Raw genomic sequence first — 23,764 nt, 5'->3', positions numbered from 1 at the left:
TGGTAGTGAGCTGCCTTCTTGAACCGCTGCAATCCATTTGGGGTAGGTATACCCACAGTGCTGTTAGGAAGTGAGTTCCAGGATTTTGACCCAATGACAGTGAAGGAACGGCGATATAGTTCCAAGTCAGGATGGTGTGTGACTTGGAGGGGAACTTACAGGTGGTGGTGTTCCCATGTATTTGCTGGCCTTCTCCTTCTAGTTGGTAGAGGTCACAGGTTTGGAAGGTGCTGTCGAAGGAGCCTTGGTGCATTGCTGCAGTGCCTCCTGTAGATGGTACACACTGCTGCACTGTGCGTCGGTGCTGGAGGGAGTGAATGTTTGTAGATGCGGTGCCAATCAAGCGGGCTGCTTTGTCCTGGATGGTGTCGAGCTTCTTGAGTGTTGTTGCGGTATCCCACTTGTCACAGCCTGCCAACGCGAGAATGGCCCGTTTATTCTTACTCTCTGCTTTCTGCCTGTTAACCATGCCTGTATATTATCGCCTATCCCAATTGCTTTAATTTTGCTAACCAACATGCTGTGGGGGACTTTATCAAAAGACTTCTGAAAATCCAAGTGCACAACGTCCACCAAATCCCCTTTATCAATTCTGTCAGTAGCATCCTCAAAGATCTCCAGCAGGTTCGTCAAACTTGATTTCCCATTCATAAATCCATGTTGACTATGCCCGATCAGATCATTCTTATCCAGGTGTCCATTTATCACATCCTTTAGAATAGATTCTAGCATTTTCCCAATAACTGATGTAAGGCTAACAGGTCCGTAATTCCCTGTTTTCTCTCTCCCTCCCTTCTTAAATAGTGGGGTGACATTTTCTACCTTCCAATCTGCAGGAACCATTCCAGAATGTATAGAATTTTGGAAGATGATCACCAATGCATCCACTATCTCCATAGCTACCTCTTTCAACACTCTGGGATGTAGAATATCAGGTCCTGGGGACTTATCAACCTTCAACCCCATTAATTTCTCCAATACAACTTTCTTACTAATACTAATTTCCTTCAATTCCTCATTCTCTAATTCTGGGAGATTTCTTGTATCTTCCTCAGTGGAGTCAGACACAATATAATCATTTAGCTTCTCTGCCATTTCTCTATTCCCCATTATAAATTCTCCTGACTCTGCCTGTACTGGACCCACATTTGCCTTAGCCAAACGTTTCCTTTGTACGTATTTATAGAAGCTTTTACAGTCCGTTTTTATGTTTTTTGCTAGTTTACATTCATATTCTATTCTCCCGCTCTTTATCAGTTTCTTTGTCCTCCTTTACTATATTCTAAAATCCTCCCAATCCTCAGATTTACTACTATTTCTGGCAACTTTATAGGCCTTTTAATCTTAACTTCCTTTGTTGACTGCCTTTACTTTTGGGGTTTTTGTGCCTTGAAGGAATGTACAGTTGGTGCTAACTATGTAATAATTCTTTGAAGACTATCCATTGTGTATGCACCGTCATACCTTTTAATGTATATTCCCAATCCACCTCAGCCAATTTGCCCCTCATATCTTCATAATTTCCTTTGTTCAAATTTAACACTCTGCCTCCAGATTGAACTACCTCACTTTCAAACATGATGTAAAATTCTATCATATTATGGTCACTCATCACTAAAGGTTCTTTTACAACAAGATTATTAATTAGTCCTTTCTCATTACATAATACTAAATCTAAAATAGCCTGTTCTCTAGTCGGTTCTTCAACATACTGCTCTAGCATTCCAGAAACTCATCCTCCACAGCATTAGTGCTCATTAGGTTTACTCAGTCCATGTGCAGATTGAAGTCACTCATAATTACTGTATTACCCATGCTACATGCTTCTCTAATCTCCTGATTAATACCATACCAACAAGACCACTACTGTTTGTTGGCCTATAAACAACTCCTATCAATGTTTGCTGGCCCTGCTGTTTCTTAGCTTCACCCAAAGAGATTCCACAATTGTTCTTCTGATCTAAGGTCCTCCCTTGCTAATGTACTGATTCCATCCTTTACTATCAGCACACCACCACCTCCTTTTTCTTTTTGCCTGTCCTTCCTAAATGTCAAATATCCTTGAATATTCAGTTCCCAGTCTTGGTCACCCTGCAGCCACATTTCCATAAATGGCAATTAAATCATAGCCATTTAGCTCTATTTGTGCCTTTAAATCACATACCTTGTTGCAAATGCTGCATGCATTCAGGTAGCATGCCCTTAATCTTGTCTTCTTGATATTATTCTGCATTCTAAACCTAGTTGATGCTTGCCTTTGCTTCACCTACTTTCCAATGTCGCTTGCTACTTTTCTACCTCCTGTTACCAGCTTTACTTCCTTCAAATTTGAGCTACCCCTCAGGTTCCCAACAGCACTAGCAAATCTCCCTGCGAGGATATTAGTTCCAGTCATGTTAAGGTGTAGCCCATCCAGCTTGTACAGGTACCACCTGCTCCAGAACTGGTCCCAATGCCTCAGAAATCTGATGCCCTCCCTCCTACTATTCCTGATGTTGTCAATGGATAATCCTCGTCACCCAACAGTGACTCCGATTTGTCATGGTGGTTCAATTGCAGCTGCTACAGCAGACTGTTGAAAAATTAAGGCATCAAGACTGTCACCATGATATCACACATTGACCTGCATGATACACTGCATATGGTCACATACCAGCTAGATGTTGAAGGAGTGGAATCCCTTTTGGTTCTGGTATATCACAGGGTTAATATGCAATGCCTGCAAAGCAACTTCCATGCAGTCAATGGTCCCTGCACAATGGAGAAACCTCCAAACCTCATGAAGTTGCGTGTTTGCATCGCCTGCTTCTCTCTGGCAAGAGAGAATGAAATGTGTTCCGTTCTCTTCGAACACAGAGCCTCAGTGACCTCCCTTATGCAACAGTGGACAGCAAACTAGAAGGTACTGCAAATATTGCCTGCTCCAGCCTGAAATGAGCCAGACACAGAAAAGTTCATGTCCATAGCCACATTTACAGCCCTGCTTTGAAGTTGCAGTTGTGGCTGCAGCAGGTGACAGATTTCATTGAGGACGTCCTTACTGAAGCAGAGATGTCTGATCGACTGTCCCTCGCTGAGGTTCAGGTCGGAGAATTGCTCCCTGAATACCCTGGGAGCATATGGCTTCATGCTGAGAGCCCTTCTCTGCCTTCCTCTTCCAATGGCTTGTCCTGCTCTGCGTTGTCTCTGCTCATTCTACGTCATGCTGTAATCCAAGCGGAATGCATACTACTGCATCCATGTCTAGGAGCAAGTGGTTTGTGTAGAATTCTTGAAGTCAGAACAAAGTCCTTCGGCACATGCCACACCACATTCTGTAGACTTCAATAACTTTAAAGAATTCTGGAAACCACCAAACACGTCTAATTTTACAGCAGCAGTCAGTAGAAATCAATCTGCAACTAACTTGAAAGTAGTTGATGATCCTTTAAATAGCATTGGTGGGGGATCATTCCTGCTGCTAAACGGCGGGGGGGGGGGGGGGGGGTTCAGCTGTGCAAGGTTAAGAGACGGCAGTAGCTGAATTGTTGAGCTCTAAAATTGCAGCACTGGAGTCAAATAAGTGTTACAAGCTGATTGACATCATGTTCTGCCGACTCTGCATACTTCTAGCAGATACTCCCTGCGTGCGCACTAATGGCTGCACCAAAATAGCTTGGGCGCAGCTTCCACCAGAAGTGTGCGTGCTCTGCAGATGCCATTATGGGAGCGCAATGGCAAACGAAGCACCGAAAAAATAGACGCTAAAGAGACAAATTTCACTGCCATGGAGTTTTATTCGAAAAGAAGCATTGTGTGTAAGAGATTGAAAAATTACAATGCTCTTATAATTTCCTTGTAGTACCTTTGTTTTGTATTCTATAGAAAGTCTATCTCTTTCTCCAAGTCTACCCATTCTGTATCCTTTCTCCAGAGATTTCACATCAACTCTGTACACTCAGAATTAAGTACAGAATTAATGAATTTTATCTGCCTTTTTCAAGGCCAGGATACATATCAAGATGACATCCAGGTACAGTCAGAGATGGACAGGGACTGGGACTGGGCAGAGATAAAGGCTGAATAGGATGCAACATTTATGATTTGTTTATGATTTGTTTATAGGCCAAATTTTCCTGACTGATACATCTGATCCTCCAGCCTTCTGGTTATCTTTTATACCCCTTTGTGAGGATCTTCACTCCCATTTACTGGAGCGAGTAATGTTCTTATAATCCCGATAGCATTGTAATTTTCTGCTGTTAGACAGATCCCTCCCAACACCAGCATTTTACTCCAAGGCATTTAATGGTGTTCTTTATTTTTTTCTTGGCTTGTTTAGCTTTACATTCCCTTTGATATTTGGTATTCTCTCCTTTCCCTTGACCACTTGATCCTTATCTACAGTAGATGTCATAGCCACTTCTTTCTCCATATCAAATGATATACATCAAAACAATAAATCTATTAATATCTAAATCTTCTTTATATTCTAAACAAATGCCAAAAGATAATTAAAGTGCATATTAAACAAAAGCTTAATTATTTTGTTGGTTTGTATAAAATAGCATTTATTCTGGAACATACTAAGTTTAGTTTTCTGTCGTTCTTTATGCATGTAAGAAAGCTTACTAAAGAAACCTCTAACAAATGTTAGAAAGGTTGCTATAACTTCTACAGTACCTGTAAACTATTCAGTTGCTGCTCTCCCAGGAGACGTTGCATCTCCTCCAATTCCTGCTGAAAGCGTAACCGGCTGTTTTTCAAATTTGCCCCACTCTTTTTTTGCATAAGCTTCGCGTAAGCCTTAGCTGCTGAAAGTTGTTTTTGATAGCGGGAACCATTTCCACTCTTTCCATGAGTTGATGGATTCAGAAATAGATCAGTGTTCCTAAGAATGCAATTCCAAAGAAATTATTTGTAATATTGACTGAAGTTTTTCTACACTATGTGAAAGAGTTGCCTTGTTCACAATACTATAGTCAAAATTTAGTTAAACATATATGGCAAAAGTATTCCATGGTGAAACATTAGTGGAAATGAATATAAGCAAAAGGTACATCCCTCCAAATATTGTTTTGACACATTCCTAACTTGTTAAAACAAATGCAGATTTTTGGGTCCAGACTAAATAACTCTAAAGTGAGAACTGAATTTCCATTTGCACACCCTAATCTAATTATCCCCTACTTCAACTGAAGACCACACGTACACAATGAGAGATCGAATAGAATTATAGGTGTGTAGTAGAGGGATAGCAGAAAATTATTCTAACATAACACTGCAAATATTCTTTTAAAAAAAATTTCCAAGACCGCAACACAGGAAAGATTGTTTCGACTGCTCCGCTAGATAGTAACGAGATGCAACAAATTTAATATGATCACAAACTACATTAAAAGGAAGGCAACAACAATTGGGGTAGATTTTGACTGTGGCTACAGGCTGTCCAATAATTTCAAAAGGAGGTCTAGTCTATTTTAAGAAATGGGCCTTGTTATCAGGCTTCTGGCATAAAATGAATGTCCCAGAAAAGCCTGCCAGTTCCAGGGCACCACAATATTGTGTGGCCTCATCAGCTTCCAGGCTGGAAGGTAGAAACCTGGGATAGTAGTGGCCCAGGTTGTGTATGTGGTGGCTGGAAGTGCACTCATACTCCTCCCACCCCCACAAAAATAAAATACAAGTTGCCTGCAAGGCTCCTCTTCAGCTGGACTACAAGCTGATACTGTGCAGATTGTGCACAGTGCATACCCCGTCCTGTACGGTCCTATATAGCAACAGAGGTTTTATGCACATCAAAGGAATCATGACTCAGGCAGGTGCTCTGACCACTCAGAGTAGACAATTCCGAATTTGGTGTTGGCCAGATCAGGAGGTTGAACACGACAATATGTCACTTCCCACCATTTAAGGGTGCTACTTCTCTGTTTCCGCCCAGTGATGCAAGTAAAAATCTATCTCCTTGTCTTTACATAGAGGGTAGTTGGAATATTGAATTCTCTGCCACAAGGCATTATTGAATTTGTAATAGCGCCATCTTGTGACCATTCATGTGTATTCATGCATATAAGAAAAAACAAATTATACCAGTCTCTTTACCGCCAAATCCATGTTGTACACACGTGATATTTGTCAGGAAATGAGTTTGGCAACGAGGATGGGATTGCGGATTGCCTAGCTGAAAAATTTTGTGTTGAAGGAGTTTCTAGCTAACCAAGCGAGTGTCCTTTGTTTGAGAAAAAGGCTTAAAATCCAGTCTAAAAATTGGGTTGTGCATATGGGTGGACTAACCTTCCAAGATGGCGGCACCTATGGGAATTATTGGGCGACGGGGGAGTACAGCCGCAACAGAGAGTCTTTCAGTTCGTATGTGGAGCAGTTAGATATGTTTTTCACTGGTAACAGTATCCTGGAAGATCCTGATAATCCAGCTGTCAACCAGGCAGATTGGGAAGGGAAAAGGGCAATATTTTTGACTGAAGCGAGCCCAGAAGTGTGTAAGACATTCAAGAATTTGCTCGCCCCAGCAAAGCCAAAAGACATACCACTAAAGGGCATGTTGATTAAGCTTGAGCAGCACTAAAATTCCAAGCCTTTGGAGATTGCAGAAAGCTATTGTTTTGGAGCAAGGAATCAGCTGCCCAACGAGGACACTGGGGAGTTTATTGTTGCTTTGATAAAGCTGTCAGTTCATTGTAATTTTGGAGAATTTCAAGAGACAGTGTTGTATGACAGATTTATTTGAGGCTTAAAAAGTGAGCGCATTCGCAGTAAGTTGATTACATTGCCAAAGTTGACTTTTGACATAGCTTGTCAAAAGGCACTATGGATATGGTTGAACGTGCCTCAAGAGAAGTGAGTGTTAACACCCATCAGTCATCTGCTGAAGTAAATAAGCTGCAGATGAGTAAGCAGAAGGTCCCGACGACAGCAGCTGGTAGCAGTTATACGGGTGTTACTAGTAAGAGAATGGGAGGAGGCCATCAGGAGAGTAGCAGTGTTGCATAAGAGTCCTGTTAATGGTGCTTAGGTCAACATTGGGCACAGAATTGTCCATTTATGAAGGCAGAGTGCTACAGCTACAAGAAGAAGGGTCATCTTGCCAAGGCATTTCACAAGAAGGTTGATGGAGAAAACACTGGCGGAAGACTTCAGTTGCTGCAAACGGTTGTCGAACAGCAGCAGGTTGATGAGGGGTCGCTTGAGATCCATACAGTCAGAAGCACAAGGACGTCCAGTAGAAATTCGCAGGGCATTGTGGTCCAAATAGCATTGGATGGAGCTCCAGTAAACATAGAGGTTGGCACAGGTGAATCAGTGCGATTTCTGAGTTGCTGTATCGTGAAAAGTTGAGTCAACATCAGCTGGAAAAATCACGAGTAGAGTTATTCAGTTATGGAGGAGAGAAAATTCCCATAATTGGAAGTGTGCCAGTTCTGGTCACATACAAGGAGCAATGTGCAAAATTGCCCATCATTGTTGTGAAAGGTGAAAAACCAGCCTAGTTTGGCAGAAACTGATTAGAAGCACTTAAGTTAAATTGGAGTGAGCTTTGTCACATTAAAGCGAAATTCACTTTACAAGACAATGTGGTCAATGAGTACCCTAAGGTGTTCAGTGAAACCGGAAAATCGATTCAAGGGTACAAGGCTAATGTACGAGTTCAGACGAATGCAAGGCCAGTTCATTGCAGGTTGTGTCCAGTACCCTACACTCTAAGAGTGAAGGTAGAGCAAGAACTGAAAAGACTTGAGCCTGAGAACATTATCTTTAAGGTAGAGCAGAGTAATTGGGCTACTCCCATAGTGGTAGTAACAAAGGCAGATGTAAGAGTATGTGGTGATTATACGGTAACTGTAAACCAGGTACTAGAGGGTAATCCACCCAATACTTTGCCAAACATGGAGGATCTGTTCACAATGTTGACAGGAAGCCAAATTATTTTGAAGTTAGATCTGACAAATGCCTATCTGCAACTTGAGTTAGAGTCTAAGTCATAGTTGATTATCAATACACACATGGGTGTATTTCAGTTGCATAAGCTGCCATTTGGTGTTTCTTCAACCCCCAGAATTTTCTAAGGGGCGATGAACCAAATTTTGCGAGGAATGGAGGGAGTAGTGTGCTATTTGGATGACATACTTATTTCAGCTCCAAATAAGCAGACCCATAATGACAGACTGAAAAAGGTGCTCCAATGTTTTGAAAAGCATGGAGTTTGGGTGAAGGCACGCAAATGTGAAATGTTTCAAAACTCTGCAGAGTACTTGGTTCACAAGGTAGACAAGGACGGGTTACATCCTACCAAGAGTAAGGTTCAAGCAATTAGAAATGCGCCACACCCTCAGAACATCTCTGAGCTCAGATCTTTTTTTGGGCCTTGTGAATTACTACAGTAAATTCATACCAAAATTGGCAACATTATTGTATCCATTGAATGAACTCTTGAGGAAGGGTGTTCCGTGGAATTGGATGAAGGAGTGTGACAAGGCATTCAAATTGTGTAAAAGTCAACTTGTAGAGGGTACATTACGATGCGCCCAAAGAGATTAAGCTAGCTTGTGATGTCTCTCCATTTGGAGTAGGTGCTGTGATCTCTCATGTATCAGATAGTGGTGAGGAGCGACTGATTGCATTTGCCTCTCGCACGCTCAGTGCCAGTGAACGAAATTATGCTCAGATAGAATGTGAAGCATTGTCCTTGATTTGCGGAGTAAGAAAATTTCATAAGTACGTGTCTAGTCGTAGTTTCACGATTGTAATTGACTATAAGCCGCTGACTATTCTGAATCCAGTCTCCAGTAACCACTTTAGCTGCAGTCTGAAAGCAGAGATGGGTTTTGATTTTGTCCACTCATAAGTACGACATTAAATACAAACAATCGGAAGATCATTGTAATGCCAATGTGATGTCTTGATTACTGTCTCCATCAGAGGTAGAGCCCAAAAGGGAAGATGTATTTATCTTTTCATACATAGATGAGTTGCCAGTCATAGCGGTTGACATTGATAGAACAACACATAGGGACCCCGTATTGGGAAGGGTGTACAATTATATTGCAAATGGGTGGCCAAAACTAATACTGGATTCAGAAATCAGGTCATTTTTTATGTGTAGGAATGAATTGTCAGTTGATAAAGGTTGTGTCATGTGGAGAGCCAGTGTTGTAATCCCTGGAAAGTACAGATCACAGTTGCTATGTGATCTTCATGATCAATACTTAGGAATGTGTTTGTCAAAGAGCCTAGTGAGGAGCTATTTTTGGTGGCCAGGGTTAGATAAGGACATTGAAAACACAATGAAACACTATAGTGCATTTCAAACAGTAGAAAAGAAGCTGCCATTGGTACCTTTGCAGCCATGGAAGTACTTAGCTAGTGTGGCAGAGGCTGTACATAGATTTCGCAGAATTAGAAGGGCAACAGCTATTCATTGTGATAGACAGCCAAAGTGGGTGGGGCGGTTTCCGAAGAATCAAACAACAACTAGAAAAACTCTAGATATTTTGCATTGTTTGCCTGCTGCTTATGGGTTCCCAGAGGAAATTGTGTCCGACAACTGACTTCAATTTTGTTCAGAAGAGTTTGCACAATTCATGAGAATGAACTGTGTAAAACACACTAGAGTTTCACCGTATCATCCTGATTTCAACAGAGCAGTGGAGTGCACAGTGCAAACTGTTAACTGTGCTTTTATCAAGCAAATGCACGATATAAATCTGAAGAATTGTCAGTTTTCACTGGATCACAGACTGGCAAACTTTCTGTTTACCTATGGAAACACCCCTCACACTACTACTGGCAGAATGCCAGCTGAATTGTTTCTTAGAAGACAGCCCAGAATGAGGTTTTCATTGTACTAAATGTGGCTTCAGCAGTCGGTAGAAGAGAAACAATCAAGATAGTTATAATAAGAGTAGAGTGAGAGAAAGAAGTCTGAAGGTGAACCAGTGGATTCGAGTGAAGAATCAAAATCACAAGTAGTTGAAGTGGCTACCGGGAAGAGTCATGGAAATACACTGCCCTTGCACATATTTGGTCAAGATGTTTGATAGTAGAAAGTTAAGGTTTGTACATAGAGATCATGTTTGACCTTCAGAGGGTCACGAAAAAGGGAGTTGGAAAGAATCAAATGGGCCTAATGAATCAGATGGTTCGGATACGAGTCAAGTACCAACACACCTCGTGCCAGAAACTAGTGTAAAAGTCAGAGTTCAGACCAAGTTTAAGTCAGACAGACATGTCTGATGAAGTGGAAATTTCTATTGTAGATCAAGGTCAAAATCAGCCTTTGTTGGAGAAAACGTCTCATCAGACTAAGATGGGTCAAGGTTTTTCGACAAGTTCTGAAAGTTTGGGTCAGGAAAGAAGGTATCCTCTTAGGAATAGGAAACCAGTGATTAAGTTTTATTTGTGAATAAAGGAAAACAAAAAAATCTATTAAGGTTGTGTGGAAATCGGAACATACTGTTGAGGTGTTATGTGTATTGAAAAAAAAAGACAAATGAAACAGTTATACACTATAATTGTCAGAAGACACAATTATTCTCAAATTTCACATCTAGACCAGTTGCATTGTAAGATTTTCATTAAGCAGGGAGGAGTGTAACAGCGGCATCTTGTGACCATTCATGTATATTCATATGTATAGAAAAGGCTGCATTTGCGCATGTGGTTGTGCACCACCTAGTAGTTGCATTGTCAGCAAACGCAGCCTCATCGACTGAAATGTCACTGTCTGTGATGTCTCAGGCAGCTGCCAGTAATAAAGGAGGCGCTGCTCAATTTGACACAAGAAGAGTGAATTGACCCCAAACCCCCCTCATCCCTTAATGGCCGCAATTGCCACCTCCATCACCCCCAACAGTACCCTACTCCCTCCAGTGATCGCTGCCTCAATTGCTGCTTTCACTTTGCCGCTTCCACCATGATCGCTGCCTCAATTGTTGCTTTCTCTTCCCTGCTCCCTCCCGTGCCTATCTTCTCGCTGTTCCCTCCCATTGCTCCTGACTGCTTGCCACTCTATCCCACCGTTCTCTCCCACTCCCGACTGCTCACCACTTCTTCCCTGCCTCGCCTCTTCCCCCCGCCTTGCTGCTTCTCCAACCCCCCCACCCCTGCCCTCGGTTGGCCTCTTGCCCGCTCTGTGCATAGTTATGTCATAACAATAACAATCGGATGCCATTATGTGTAATGTCATTACATGGTGCGTCAGCGCGTGCGTGCGTGGATTTATACTGGCAACTGGCAAGTGTTCGGATGCACTGATGATGTTGGCGATTGCTCTGCATATGCTCTCCAATGTCAGGAGACACTTGAAAAAACCAACTAAACCAGTATCTTTTACCCCCACCTCCATGTTGTACACATGAGTGATGTTTATCAGGAAAGATATGACAGAATTAAAGTCAATATTTTTAAAAGGGAATAGTTACTTGAAAAAGAGGAAAACTAAAGGCTATGGGGTGAAAGCAAGAGAGTGGGATTAGACTTGGTGGCTCATAGAGAAAGAAAACAGCGGCACAGACATTTGGGCAAAATAGCCTCTTTCTATTCAGTATCCAGATTATACTTATATTATTAAAGGAACATCTGAAAATTTAATTGACAACTACTGAACACTATATTTAAAGAAAGCTGTACAGCTATCATTAAGGTCCACCGAATACAGGAATATAAACATATCTATTTGTCCTTATAACCTTCAGTTCCATAATAAACTAGATAATGATCAAATAACTTTTTAAAGGGGTTAATTTTCATGCCACCGATTGTTTTGGATGGGGCTCCGTTACACATCTACCATCTGTAGGGAAGAAGAGTAATAAAAAACTTTTCTTAATCTTGGTTGAGGCTTAACAATTTTATAATCACATTCTGTAGTCACAGTTTAAATTAAACAATTTGTTTGTGTTTATATAATTTATGCCTTTTGATATTTCAAAAATTTGCAAGATACATTCTATTTGTTGGGGAACACTCATCTTCTTACCCTTCGGTGACTGTGGATTTTGCAACAGCAGATGACGGAGATGCTGGCACACAAGATGAACTTTGAATCTGTTCCAGAACTTCCTCTAATTGAGTGGCCTGACTTCTATGGCCTCAACAAGTCAGAAAAAAATGAACCATTAGACCTTTAATTTAGGTTTCATAAATATAATTATTACAGGCATGCTCATTGTGAATTGGAGGATGTGTGCTTAATAATAATGCCAGGGATATGGATTTAAAATGGCTGAATAAGTCAAATGTCATTTTTATTATATAGTATTCATGAATTTTTACTGGTCTGAGGATTGACTTCCACAACTCTGCCCATTATTTTGTGAAAACTGTAAATTATTGACCATTATTTTAAGCATATATTCCTTTACCTATATGCATGTTATTTTTATTTCTTACCAGTTTTAACACTACAAATTTACAGTATGACAGTATGCAAGATGTACCAGTTGGAGCTTGATAACTGATATTTAACAGTACTTGTGCTTTGGTAGCATTGTGGGCAATTCTGAACCTTAGTATTTCAGGGGTTGGCTCTAGGCCTTTGTAACACAGGGCACTGTCTAGGCTTTGATAGCACTGCCGGCTGGTCCTGGGCTTTGGAAAAACTGGAATGGAGTTCGGGAGTTTGGCAGCATGCGGAGGTAGCCCTATGATCCAGCATCACTGTGCAAGGGGAACCTGGGGTTTGCAGAACTGGGGAATGGAATCATGTTATCCATCAGCAGTGAGGGAAGGATGAGGCATTTAGAAGCAGCATTTGTTGGGATGGGGCGTTGAAGGCATCCCAGGTCTGGCAACACTGATTTGTAATTTCTAAAAGATCTCTGCAAATATTAGATTTGATGTTGCAATTGGTTTCTATGCCTGTCTATCTCTCCGTCTCAGAGGTTTCAGTGATTAAAATGTTTACATTTTCTATCAATAAAACACAGGTGAGAAATTGAGGCATTTTGTACGCTTTCAAAATTAAACTAATTTATTTAAAACAATAGTTGCATTGGGTTGAGGAAAGACACTGGGCATTTTCTCTGTCATATTAATACAATATTTGAGTTTACAGAGTATTTAGACTTCAAACATAAATGCTACAACAGGGGTATAATCAGTACTGCGTCATGATTTTCTTTATCTCACTGAAACATAGGGCTGCATTTTATATTGTCACCGCCGCAATCGGTGGCAACCGTAAAATATGGCAGCGCACATGCATAGGATTTACTCCACGGAGCCACCGCAATATTATACGCGGTGGCTCATTTCCATGGCCAGGGCCCCGATTTCATGGAGGGGGCGGGTGATTCATCCCTGGCAACGGCACCCGGCACCACTGGGCAGGTGCCGGTGCCATTTTTAAAGGGCTTCAAGCTCTTCCATTGCATTTGAATTTTTGAAGTGATATACAAGAGAAAATTAAAGTTAAAAATTTAATTAAAAAATCAAGCCCCTCTCCCACCCCCTCCAATGACTAAAAAATGTAATAATTGCTCTCTCCACCCCCCAAAAAAACATCTTGCAATCCCGACCTTCCCCCCAAAAATTTATTACCTTTTACCTTCAACCCCTTCCCACCAATCACAATAGTTTTCCCCATTCCCCTCCCACCCTGAAAACTGCTCCCCACTCCCAACCAGTGTTCTGCCTTGGATCTCCGAACGAAGATCCGAAGGCATGGGAGACCCGGCAAACTACCTGAATATCGCAACAGGATGGCTGACGGGAGCTGGTAGGTTATTAATTCAGTAATTTACTTTAGTTTAAATATTTAGATCCTGCTCCCATCGCCGAGCAGTTGGGAGGGGGTGCCACGAGGCCTCTCCACCGCCAATAATATGGGGCGGGGCCTTCACAGCGTTGAGGCCCATGGCTAGCCTCTCGCGGAGGCATTTTCCAGGCCTCCCCGCCACAACCCCCAACGTCGGGGCCCGGTAAAATTCAGCCCACACTGTTGTTTATAAAAACACACAATTTAAATTTCATTTGAATAATCATTTTAAAATTTAACCTCTTCCTATTTTTAAATAATTTTTCAAAAACAAGAATTGAAATTGCTGGAGATTGAGGAAGAAGCATTTTATTATTTTACTAACTCAAATGTATCCTGAGAAATTATGCATGCTGGAAATACTTAGGCTTTAGGATCTGCCTTCAGCTTACAAAGCCACTGCTCTTAATATTAAGTGCAAGCCCAGGCTTTTGGGAGAGCTTAAGGCCTTCATGTAAAACTGTTAATAAAAGATATTAAACACAAAACAGTTTCACTGATCAATTTAATAATGTGTTTTGAAATAAGTATTTTCTCAACTTTGTTTAAAACCTTATTTTGAACATTAGAGATTTCAGTTACAGAGAAAAATTACAGATTTTTTTCCCTAGATCGGGTTCAGAAAGAAAGATTGTGCTCAACAAACCTGATAGAGCTCTTTGAGGAGGTTGCCGATTTGATGTATTGTGGAGGGGCGTGGGGGAATGCAGTGGACGTGGACTTTCACCAAGCCTTTTACAAGATACCAAATAGTAGACTTTTGGAGAAAATTATGAGGTATGGAATAGGAGCGGATAGCGGATTAAAAACTGGGTGGCAAGAAAAAAAGCGAGTTAAGGGCAGTTTCTAAAAGTGATTAGAAGTGAGTAGTAGCATCACACAGCGTTGTGTTCTGTGATTGTTTCTGTTTATTGTGTACATCAATGATTTGGATATGGAGATAGGGGTAGTGGTTTCCAAATTTGTAGCTGATACTAAAGTATGTGGCATAGTAAATTAACTCTAAGAACCAAATGGAAGCTCTAAGGAGATATAAGATGGTCAAATGTTGTTTGATAATGCTCATGGGATACTTAACTACTTTAGGAGGTGCTATATATATAAATATATATATTGTAGGTTGTTGTAGAATGGTCAAAAAAGTAGCAGATGCAATTGAACGCCTATAAATGTGAAGTAGTACACTTTTGTAAAAAAAAAAGTATACTTTGAATGGGGAAGTTTGCTCATAATAGAAGAGCAGAGAGATTTGAAGGTTCAGTTTTACAAAACCTTAAATGTGGCACATTATGCAAAAGGCCGTAAAGAAAGCCAATGGAATATTAAGCTTTATGGAAAGAGCATAGCATATAACAATTGAAAAATTATGATGAATCAAAATAAAACTTTCATAAGATTACAGTTGGAATATTGTGTGCAATTATTGGCTCCAATGTATAGGAAGGATGTTAGGTAACAGAGAGGGTATAGCGTAGTTTCACTACTATACTGCCTGGTATGAGGAAATACAAATACAAAGAACTAATTAAAGATAATTCTTCTAGAACAGATGGGATAAAGGGGTGGTTTGATATAAGTATTTAAAATGATCGGGAACCAGTACCACAGGAGACTCCGGCTCTCCAGTCAGATGGTCAAAGAGATCTGTGCCCTCATTGCCAAAGACCTCACAACTCACAGCACTGCTTCCCATGCCCTGCCGGTAGCCCTCAAAGTCACTGTGGTCTTGAATTTCTTCGCCTCTGGCTCCTTCTAAGGATCAGGTGCGACGTTGGTGGCATTTCACAAATGGCTGCACACCACTGAATCTCACAGATGCCCTATTTGTGAGAGCTGGACAGTACATTCAATTCCAGACAGACATGGCCTCGCAGGCATAGAGGACAGTGGGTTTCACCTCCTTTGCTGGATTGCCCCAGGTGCAGGGCACCATTGCCTGCACCCATGTGGCCATTAAGGCACCCAGTTACTGGCCATTGAGATTCATCAACAGGAATGGCTTCCACTCCCTCAACGTTGAGCTGGTCTGCGACCACAACAAAAGCTTCCTCCGTATGTGAGCTTGCTTTCCTGGCAGCTGCCATGACTCCCTCATCCTCCGCCAGTCCAGGCTCTTCAGCAGCTCTTCACTCCACCCTCCAAAAGCTGTGGATGGCTTCTAAGGGACAAGGTGACAAGATGGCTACTCACCCCTCTACAAGAGCCTGAGACAGAGGCACTATAACTAAAGCCATCTTCTCACTAGGACAACAATTGAACAGGAATCGGGCTTCTGAAGATGCGGTTCCAGTGCCTGGGCCAATTGGATGGTATCTTGAAATACACTCCTGCAAGGGTCTCAGTTATTGTGGCAGTCTGCTGTTGCTCCATAACATGGCCCTCCAGAGAGGTGTGGACCTTGAAGAGGGTGAGGCCCTGGAAGGACATAGCTCATCAGAGAAAGAGGAGGAGCAGGATATGGATGAGGAAGAAAAAGAGGAGGTGGAGAGGGAAGATGAAGAAAAATCAAAGTGCCCCAGCTGCACAGGGAGTTGGCTGGGCCCAGCGTGGGCTTGAGAGTCTCATCAGGATGCCATCAACGTCAGGGATATCTGATCCAGGAATGTTTCTGCTGAGTTCCTCTGTCCCAGGAGAAACGGCATGGTATGGAACTCACTCTGTCTGTGCCAATACTTCCATTAAAGTTGCAGCCTGGAAGATCTAAACTCTTACTGCCAATGAAGGAAGCACATCTGCCCAGAGGTTTCACCATCACGGTACAGTCACCCTTGCTCACCTTCAATGCTTTATATCTTTTTTCTTGTCCCGCCATTAATAAAATGAGGGTCACACATCTGGCTTCATGTATCATAGTTAATATGGTGCCCATAAAGGAAATCAGTGCACAGTTGCAGGTAAATGACATCCCAGTGACCCGTGCTCTGCCTGATGCAGTGGTCTCTGCTCTCCTTCTGGCCTCGAAGGAGGTGGAGGCAGCCAACTCACTTGTCTCTGCCTGCGACTGAGATGCATATGACAGTCGTTCTTGTCGTGAAGGTGCCAATAGGAGAACCTCCAGGGTCTGCTGCACCTGCAGCTGTGCAGGGGCAGCTTCCATCACTGGTCCCTGCTCCACAGATGCTCCCGCCATCAGAGAGGTTAAGGAGGCCAATGATGATGATATACCCCTTGAGGGGTGGTACCCTCATCCTCCTTGGTGACTGCTTCAAACTTAGATGGTGCTAGACTGCTGGAGAGAAGCACCAGCTGAGACGCAACTGACATTCTCTCCAGACATCCCTGTGCCATCAGCGCCGCTGAATGGTCAAGGCTACATAGTGCGGCATGCATCCTGTGAACGTCAGTGCGCAGTATCTGCATGCAATCCAAGTACTGCTGCATATGGCTCGCCATGAGGTTGGCTACTCTCTCAATGGAGGGGCTTATGCTCTCAAAGCTCTGCGCCATGGTGGTGCACATGAGATGGACTCCTCCATTCTCTGCCCATGACCCCGCACTGCCTCAGGGAACTCTTATATGTGAGAATATATCTGTTGCTGTTGGTGTAGATGGAGCTTCCTTTCCTGGGACTCCTGAGGCCCTGCATCTGTGCCCAGCTGAGTAGGTCTGTGCCTGTCCTTCATCCTCCGAGCAGGACTGCCCACAGCTGCCTCAGCCTCGAGCTCCTTCTGTACACTAGCATTGTACTCATCACCCAGTGCCACCATATCTAACCGTGTGTGAGGATCCACCGAGGTGACTGTATTTGCGCTGGTGGAGGGTGCGTTTGCGAGGTGTGATGGTATCTCTTTGGAGCTCTGCTGTTGCTGCGCTTGGCCCAGTGATGGTGAAGGAGGTGGGCTAAGTGCTTCGACGTCTGGACCTGTGGAAGACACAAGAAGAGATTATGAGAACTAGCCTTGGAGAGCAGAAGCTTCTGCATGTGCTGAGTCTTCCTAATGCTATTCAGTCTTTGGTCTGCTGGCAGACGAGGTGGAGTGCAATGCACCTCCTGAACGAGGGCACTGCACTCTCTAATCACCATTTCTATCCCCGATGCCTTGCCCAACTTGCTATTTGTCCATGACCCTCACAATGTTCATGGCTCCCTCCTCCATGGCGGTGATAATATGAAGGTAGGGAACTCCTCTTACCTTCTGTGCCCTCTCGCAGGCATTATGGGCCTGTTTCTCCTGCAAGGACAAAAGAGAGCATGGTAAGGCGCTGCTGGCCTCTATGGCCAATGCCATTTCTCCCACACATTAGAAGCTACATGTTTCAGTGCTGGCAACACTAACACTGTGGCTCTGAGCCATTCTGAGGGGTCAATAAGTGTCCTGGCCATTACTCCTCCCACGTTCAAGAGCAGCATGCGATCTCAAGCTCCTCAGCTGATGTGTCTGCTTGAGGGTGAATACTTATAGGTCTGTCTTGAGGGTTGGGTGTTGCACTCACCTTGTCAGAGCGTATCAGGTCATTGAACCTCTTCTGACACTGGATCCAAATTCTGCACACCACACTCCTTCCACTGACTCTGTCAGCTATCTCTATCCAGGTCTGCTTAGTCAGGTGGGTGGTCTGCTCCTGCCATCCTCCGGGAAGAGGACCTCCCTCCTCTCCCTTACGGCCTCGAGTAGGATCTTCAGGTCCGCATTGGCGAATCGTGGGGCTGCTCTGTCCCAGATACCAGGCCTCTGCCTCTTCTGTGACATTATATTACTCAAAGATTCAATGATGTTCAAGACGGGAGGCAAAGCAGTGGAACAGCAGCCACAGTAATGGTGGTGGTCTGCTTAAATCAGGCCAACACTTGCACAGTCCTGCCTCCATTTCCACCCCCGAGGTTGCTAATTGGCCGCCAATCCTGTCTCCAAGCTAATTAAGGGGGCACCTCCATTAAAATCTGGCGGTGATGACTGCTTCCCCCGAGGGCGTGTTTGGGCCCAGAAATGGTCCCAACTTCTGATGCCCACTCTCAGAAGGAAAATCATGTCCTAGAACTTCAATTCCTGTGGAAGATAAACACCATTGGACTGAATATTTCTGTGTTGCTTTTGCAATGCGGCAGAAGATACAAATTTGTTACTATGGCTCCACCTGTTGGGAAACATGTGTCTTGGATTAAAATAATCCAGCGTCCTTTATTAGCATTATAGTTGGCTCTTTATTCATTTTTGAGTTTGTGTGAGAGGAAATACAAGATACTATAGGACATTGACATCATTACTGAATGAAACAATCTTTGCCATACTCCCATTTGAATGCAGTAAGTGAACGATTCAGTGATTTGTTGCTCAAAAATGGGCAGTTTTTGAAGCATTTGCAAAAGAAATTGCAAGGCATGATGCTTTTCTGATAACAGAAGTCAGTTTTTGTGGAACAACACAGTTATTAAACAAATAGTAAAATATAGTTTTAAACAGAAGTAGAAATCAAAAAATTTAAATGATTTCACTCATCCTCAGGTATTCTAGGATATATGGTTAACTGGTGGGGGAAAGAGTTGCAAATAGTCACAGATGGGCTGGGAGATGGCAAATAAAATTCAGTGGCAATAAATGAAAATTAATGACGCTAGGTAAGAATTAACACTGAAATTATAAATATATTCTTCTACTTCAACCCAATTTAAGCAAGTACCCTTTCTACCACCAGGTCCTTTCTGATTCAAGTTGTCACTCTTCCGCCCCACACTGGTGCTTCCCCTTGCACCCAAACCCCTCAGGTAATGTTGGAAAGCTCCTTTCTCCTTAACTGTGAGGAGGGCAGTGATAGACTTCAAGAGGACATTGAAAGGTTTGTTGAATGGGCAGACACATGGCAGGTGAAATTTAATGCAGAGAAGAGTGAAAAGAGGCAATATAAAATAAAAGGCGCAATTCTAAAGGAACTGCATGAACTGAGAGACCTTGGGGTATCTGTGCACATTTCAGTGAAAGTGGCAGGGCAGATTGAGAAGGTGCTTAAAAAAGACATAGGGGATCTTTGGTTTTATAAATAGTGGCATAGATTACAAAAGCAAGGAAGTTATGATGAACCTTTATAAAACACTGGTTCTGCCTCAACTGGAATATTGCGTCCAATTCTGGGCACCACACTTTAGGAAGGATGTGAACACTTTAGAGAGGATGCAGAAAAGATTTGCATGAATGGTTCCAGGGATGAGGTACTTCAGTTACGAGGATAGATTGGAGAAACTGGGGTTGTTCTCCTTAGAGAAGGTTGGGAAGAGATTTGATTGTGGTGTTCAAAATTATGAGCAGTCTAGACAGAATAGATAGAAACTGTTCCCATTGGTAGAAGGGTCAAGCACCAGAGGACACTGATATGAGATGAATGACAAAAGAACCAACAGAAACATGAGGAAAAACTTTTTTTTAAATGCAGCGAATGATTAGGATCTGGAATTCACTGCCTGAGAGTGTGGTGGAGGCTGATCCAATCATGGCTTACAAAAGGGAAATGGATAAGCACCTGAAGAGAAAAAAAAATTGCAGGACTATTGAAAAAGGGCTGTGGAGTGGGACTAGCTATTTTGCTCTGGCAAAGAGCTGGCATGGACACAACAGACTAAATGGCCTCCTTCTGTGCTGTAACCATTCTATAATTCTAATCCCAAGATATCACTCCCAGCTTTTTCCTTTCTCCCTCTCAAAGCATTGCTAATGATTCTTCCTTCTTTCCACCTATAAAAAGAACTGCTCCAGTTCTTTTGCTTCTTCTCCCATCATTCTTTTTCTTCCCTCTAATTTGCAAATCTCATTTCACCTCACTTCAGCACCAATGCTACCCAAGTGATGCTGCGGCTAGGTGAAGTAATTTCAGCTGCAGTATATTGCAGACAGGAATTCCTGTTATACAGCCTGCTGTGGCTTTTATCATTTCAAATTTCAGCGGGACACGGGTAGCAACAGTGTTGAGGACTTAGGCATGGCCTACGTTGCCTTTTGTCTGCCAATATGCAATGTCGCTGAAACCCTAACCACTGAACAGTTAATTTGTATATAGCTTGATCATCAACGACATCACTTAAACTTATGAATCCAAATATTATAGAGGTAAATAGAAGAGACTATGGATTCACTGCCCCACTCTCAGCCATAAGGTTTAGTTAATAAAATGTATTTCCAACCAATTCTGTTTCGCCTGCGCTGTGATGGTGGGAGATGGGCTCGCTGAAATCTCTCAGTTGCGTCCTGTTGCTTCAGTTTTCTTTCTTGAAGCACCTCCTCCCTAAACTTTTGTTCTTTTTCCTCATCTTCTCTGCATTTCTCCTCAAGGGCTCTGTAAGCAACACAAAATTCTGCGTAGATGGCACAGCAATAATTTATAGAGAACTTCCAAACTTTTATTTAAATATCATAATATGTCCTAGAAACCAGGAAAAAAAAAATCTAGAATTGTTGTAATTCTTCAGGTCAAAGTTCAACAAGTTGTTTTTTCTAATTTACAGCATCTCAATCACCCAACAACTCAATATCCCTAATGCATATTAGTAAAAAAATACAAGATCATCAAAGCACTTACGGCATTATCCAACATAGCAAATATGTTGGGAGTTATCAGTGAATGAAGGCTTAAATGGATGCGCAATAATTAGTTTAACTATATGTCATGTTGTGGCTTACCCAAATCCCTCAAATCTATAACAGCTTTGTGAAATCATTCTACATATTCAACTTTTAAAGCATTTAAGAAGGAATTTCACCAACTAGTGAAAATACTGTTCACCATTTACTTTTCTTCACAACTAGAGCTACAGTGAGAACAACATGCCATGAGGCAACAAGGAAATGTTATAAGCTCAAAGTAAATAAAAATCTTCCTTGTTTTTCACACCATAATCTAAAAAGAATATACATTATCACCAGCAATATCATGCAGCCTTCACATACTTGTACCAAATTCCTCTTACTCTATTTTGCAGATGTATTAACTGGCTTTAAATGAATTGATGACAGCAATTTCTACCCCAACTTCATATTTTGTAAAAACAAATTTTGGCACTATGGTTCAAATACAAGAAAGGAATAAATCTACGGGAATGATTTTCTGTTAGCTGTTTAATTCTCACCTGAAAAATGGACGCTGGCAGTTTAAAATCCAGAGGGCATCTTGGTCATCCAATGGATGCCCAAGACCCACCTGATGCACATTCACCTGCTTCAAGAGAATGGCGGCTTAAATATACAAATCAGGATCCTACATTGTTACTGATTTGTCATCCTGTGGAAACAATTTTCCATGGCTACCATCTCAAAAAGTTTCATAATTTTGAAAATCATTATTAGATCCTCCTATAACATTCTCTATTCCAGTGGAAAAAGCCTCAATTTTTCAGGCTCTCTTTATAGCCTCTCACTGCTGTGAGAGAGAGAGAGAGAGAGAGAGAGCGCCCGGGGACAGGGGAATTAATTTTAATTTTTTGTCAATAATGCAAACAAGGTAATAGTAGGAGATAGAGTAACATAAAAACACAAATATTGTTCAATAAATTGTTTCATAAAAATCAAGTATAAAATAAAAGATGAACTCCAGCAACAGAGAGAACCTGCTTTCCTGTACATAACAAACAGAGTTTATTATTTAAACTAAATAAAATTAACATAAAACACATCGTGATTTAATTTTTCTGGCCATCTTCAGTTCCATCCCACATCAATGAGACTGCACCTCCGTGCACATGTCTTCTTGGGAAACTGTCAGTTCCTTATGCTTATGGCTTCTAGTTGTTATCTCCTCACCAACCAATGGAAATAGTTTTTCACAATTTTTTTTGTTTTGAGATTAAGGCAAGGCTGCATACATTATCCATCCTATTTGTCGAGAAGCTGGTGGTGAACTTTCTCCTTGAAAGGCTGCAGGCCTTGTGGTGCTCTCACAATAGGTCTTAGGTACAAAATTTCAGGATATTGACAGAGCAACCCTGAAGGAATGGCAATATGTGCCCAAATCAGGATGTTGCTTGCTTGCTTGGATTTAATGGTGTTTCCATGACATTGGGAAGAATTTTGTTCTGCCCTTGGAGGTGGGCATAGAGGCGGGGAGGGGGGCAAACAAAATGGCAGGAGTGCAGTTTCCGACCTCGCCCGGGCCCCCTACCATTTTGTCCAGGGTGGGGAGGACACACCCCAACCCTCACCAACCTCCCCCACCAATTCTGTCGCTGGGACCTGCCTTACTGGCCCCGGCGAACCCGACCCACTTATTTGTCTTCTACAGTCTTCAGGACTGTAGGGTCTCCAGTAGTACTGGCAGTTGCCACCACTCCCAATGGCCTTCCAATTGGCCGGCAGCTCTGGAGATGGGAGCTCATCCCTTAAAAGGGACAGCGGGCAGCCAATTAACTACCCGCCGTGAAATAGCTTCAGGGGTCTGATGGAGGGCCAAGGCAGGGTCTCCCTCTGCCTTCTGGCCCACTGCTGGAATCCCAGTCGACATAATAGAATGCAGCCTCTTATTGCTCTTGTCCTATTTCTGTGGCAGAGGTTTCTATGAAAGGAGGTGCTGTTGAAAGTAACCTTCATAAGTTGATGCAGAGCATCCTGTATATTGTACATACTGCAACACAGTACATCAGTAGTGGAAGGAGTGAAAAATCCAGTGGTAGGGACATTAGTCAAGCAAACTACTCTATCCTGGATGTGGTCTAGCTGCTTTCATGTTGTTGCAGCTGCACCCATCCAGGCAAGTGATAAATATTCCATGACACTCCTAGCTTAGGCCCTGTAGATGATGGATAAGTTTTAACAAGGTTGGGGGAGTAATTTGTCACAGAGCACACAGCATCTGTCTTGCTCTTCAAGCCACAGCTTGTTTAGCTTCTGGTCAACAGTAACTCCTAAAATGTTTATGGTGGGGGATTTAGCAAAAGTGCTGCCATTGAAGGACAAGGGGAGATCACTTGGCTTTCTTTTATTCAATATGGTCATTAACTGTCACTTATGTGGCATGAACACTATCTGTTATCTGTCATCCTAAGCCTGCATGTTATCTAGGTCCTGCTGTAGGCTGGCATGGGGTGCTCCATTA

At 42.4% G+C, this 23,764-nt stretch overlaps 1 protein-coding gene across 3 annotated transcripts in view; it reads right to left on the bottom strand.

The window, feature by feature from the left end:
* The window catches only part of cep126 (centrosomal protein 126), a 133,327-nt gene that overhangs the window by 72,764 nt on the left and 36,799 nt on the right, over positions 1-23,764 (bottom strand). For all 3 annotated transcript variants that reach the window (XM_068034069.1, XM_068034070.1, XM_068034072.1), the window contains 3 exons: positions 20,865-21,016; positions 11,975-12,086; positions 4,663-4,870 (listed from right to left, as the gene is read on the bottom strand). In XM_068034069.1, the coding sequence (XP_067890170.1) occupies positions 4,663-4,870; positions 11,975-12,086; positions 20,865-21,016 (472 nt within the window). The remainder of the gene's footprint in view (positions 1-4,662; positions 4,871-11,974; positions 12,087-20,864; positions 21,017-23,764) is intronic.

Source organism: Heterodontus francisci, chromosome 6 (assembly GCF_036365525.1).
Source record: "Heterodontus francisci isolate sHetFra1 chromosome 6, sHetFra1.hap1, whole genome shotgun sequence".
In the NCBI taxonomy this organism is placed as follows: Eukaryota; Metazoa; Chordata; class Chondrichthyes; order Heterodontiformes; family Heterodontidae; genus Heterodontus; species Heterodontus francisci.
This window is presented reverse-complemented; position numbering and strand designations above follow the sequence as displayed.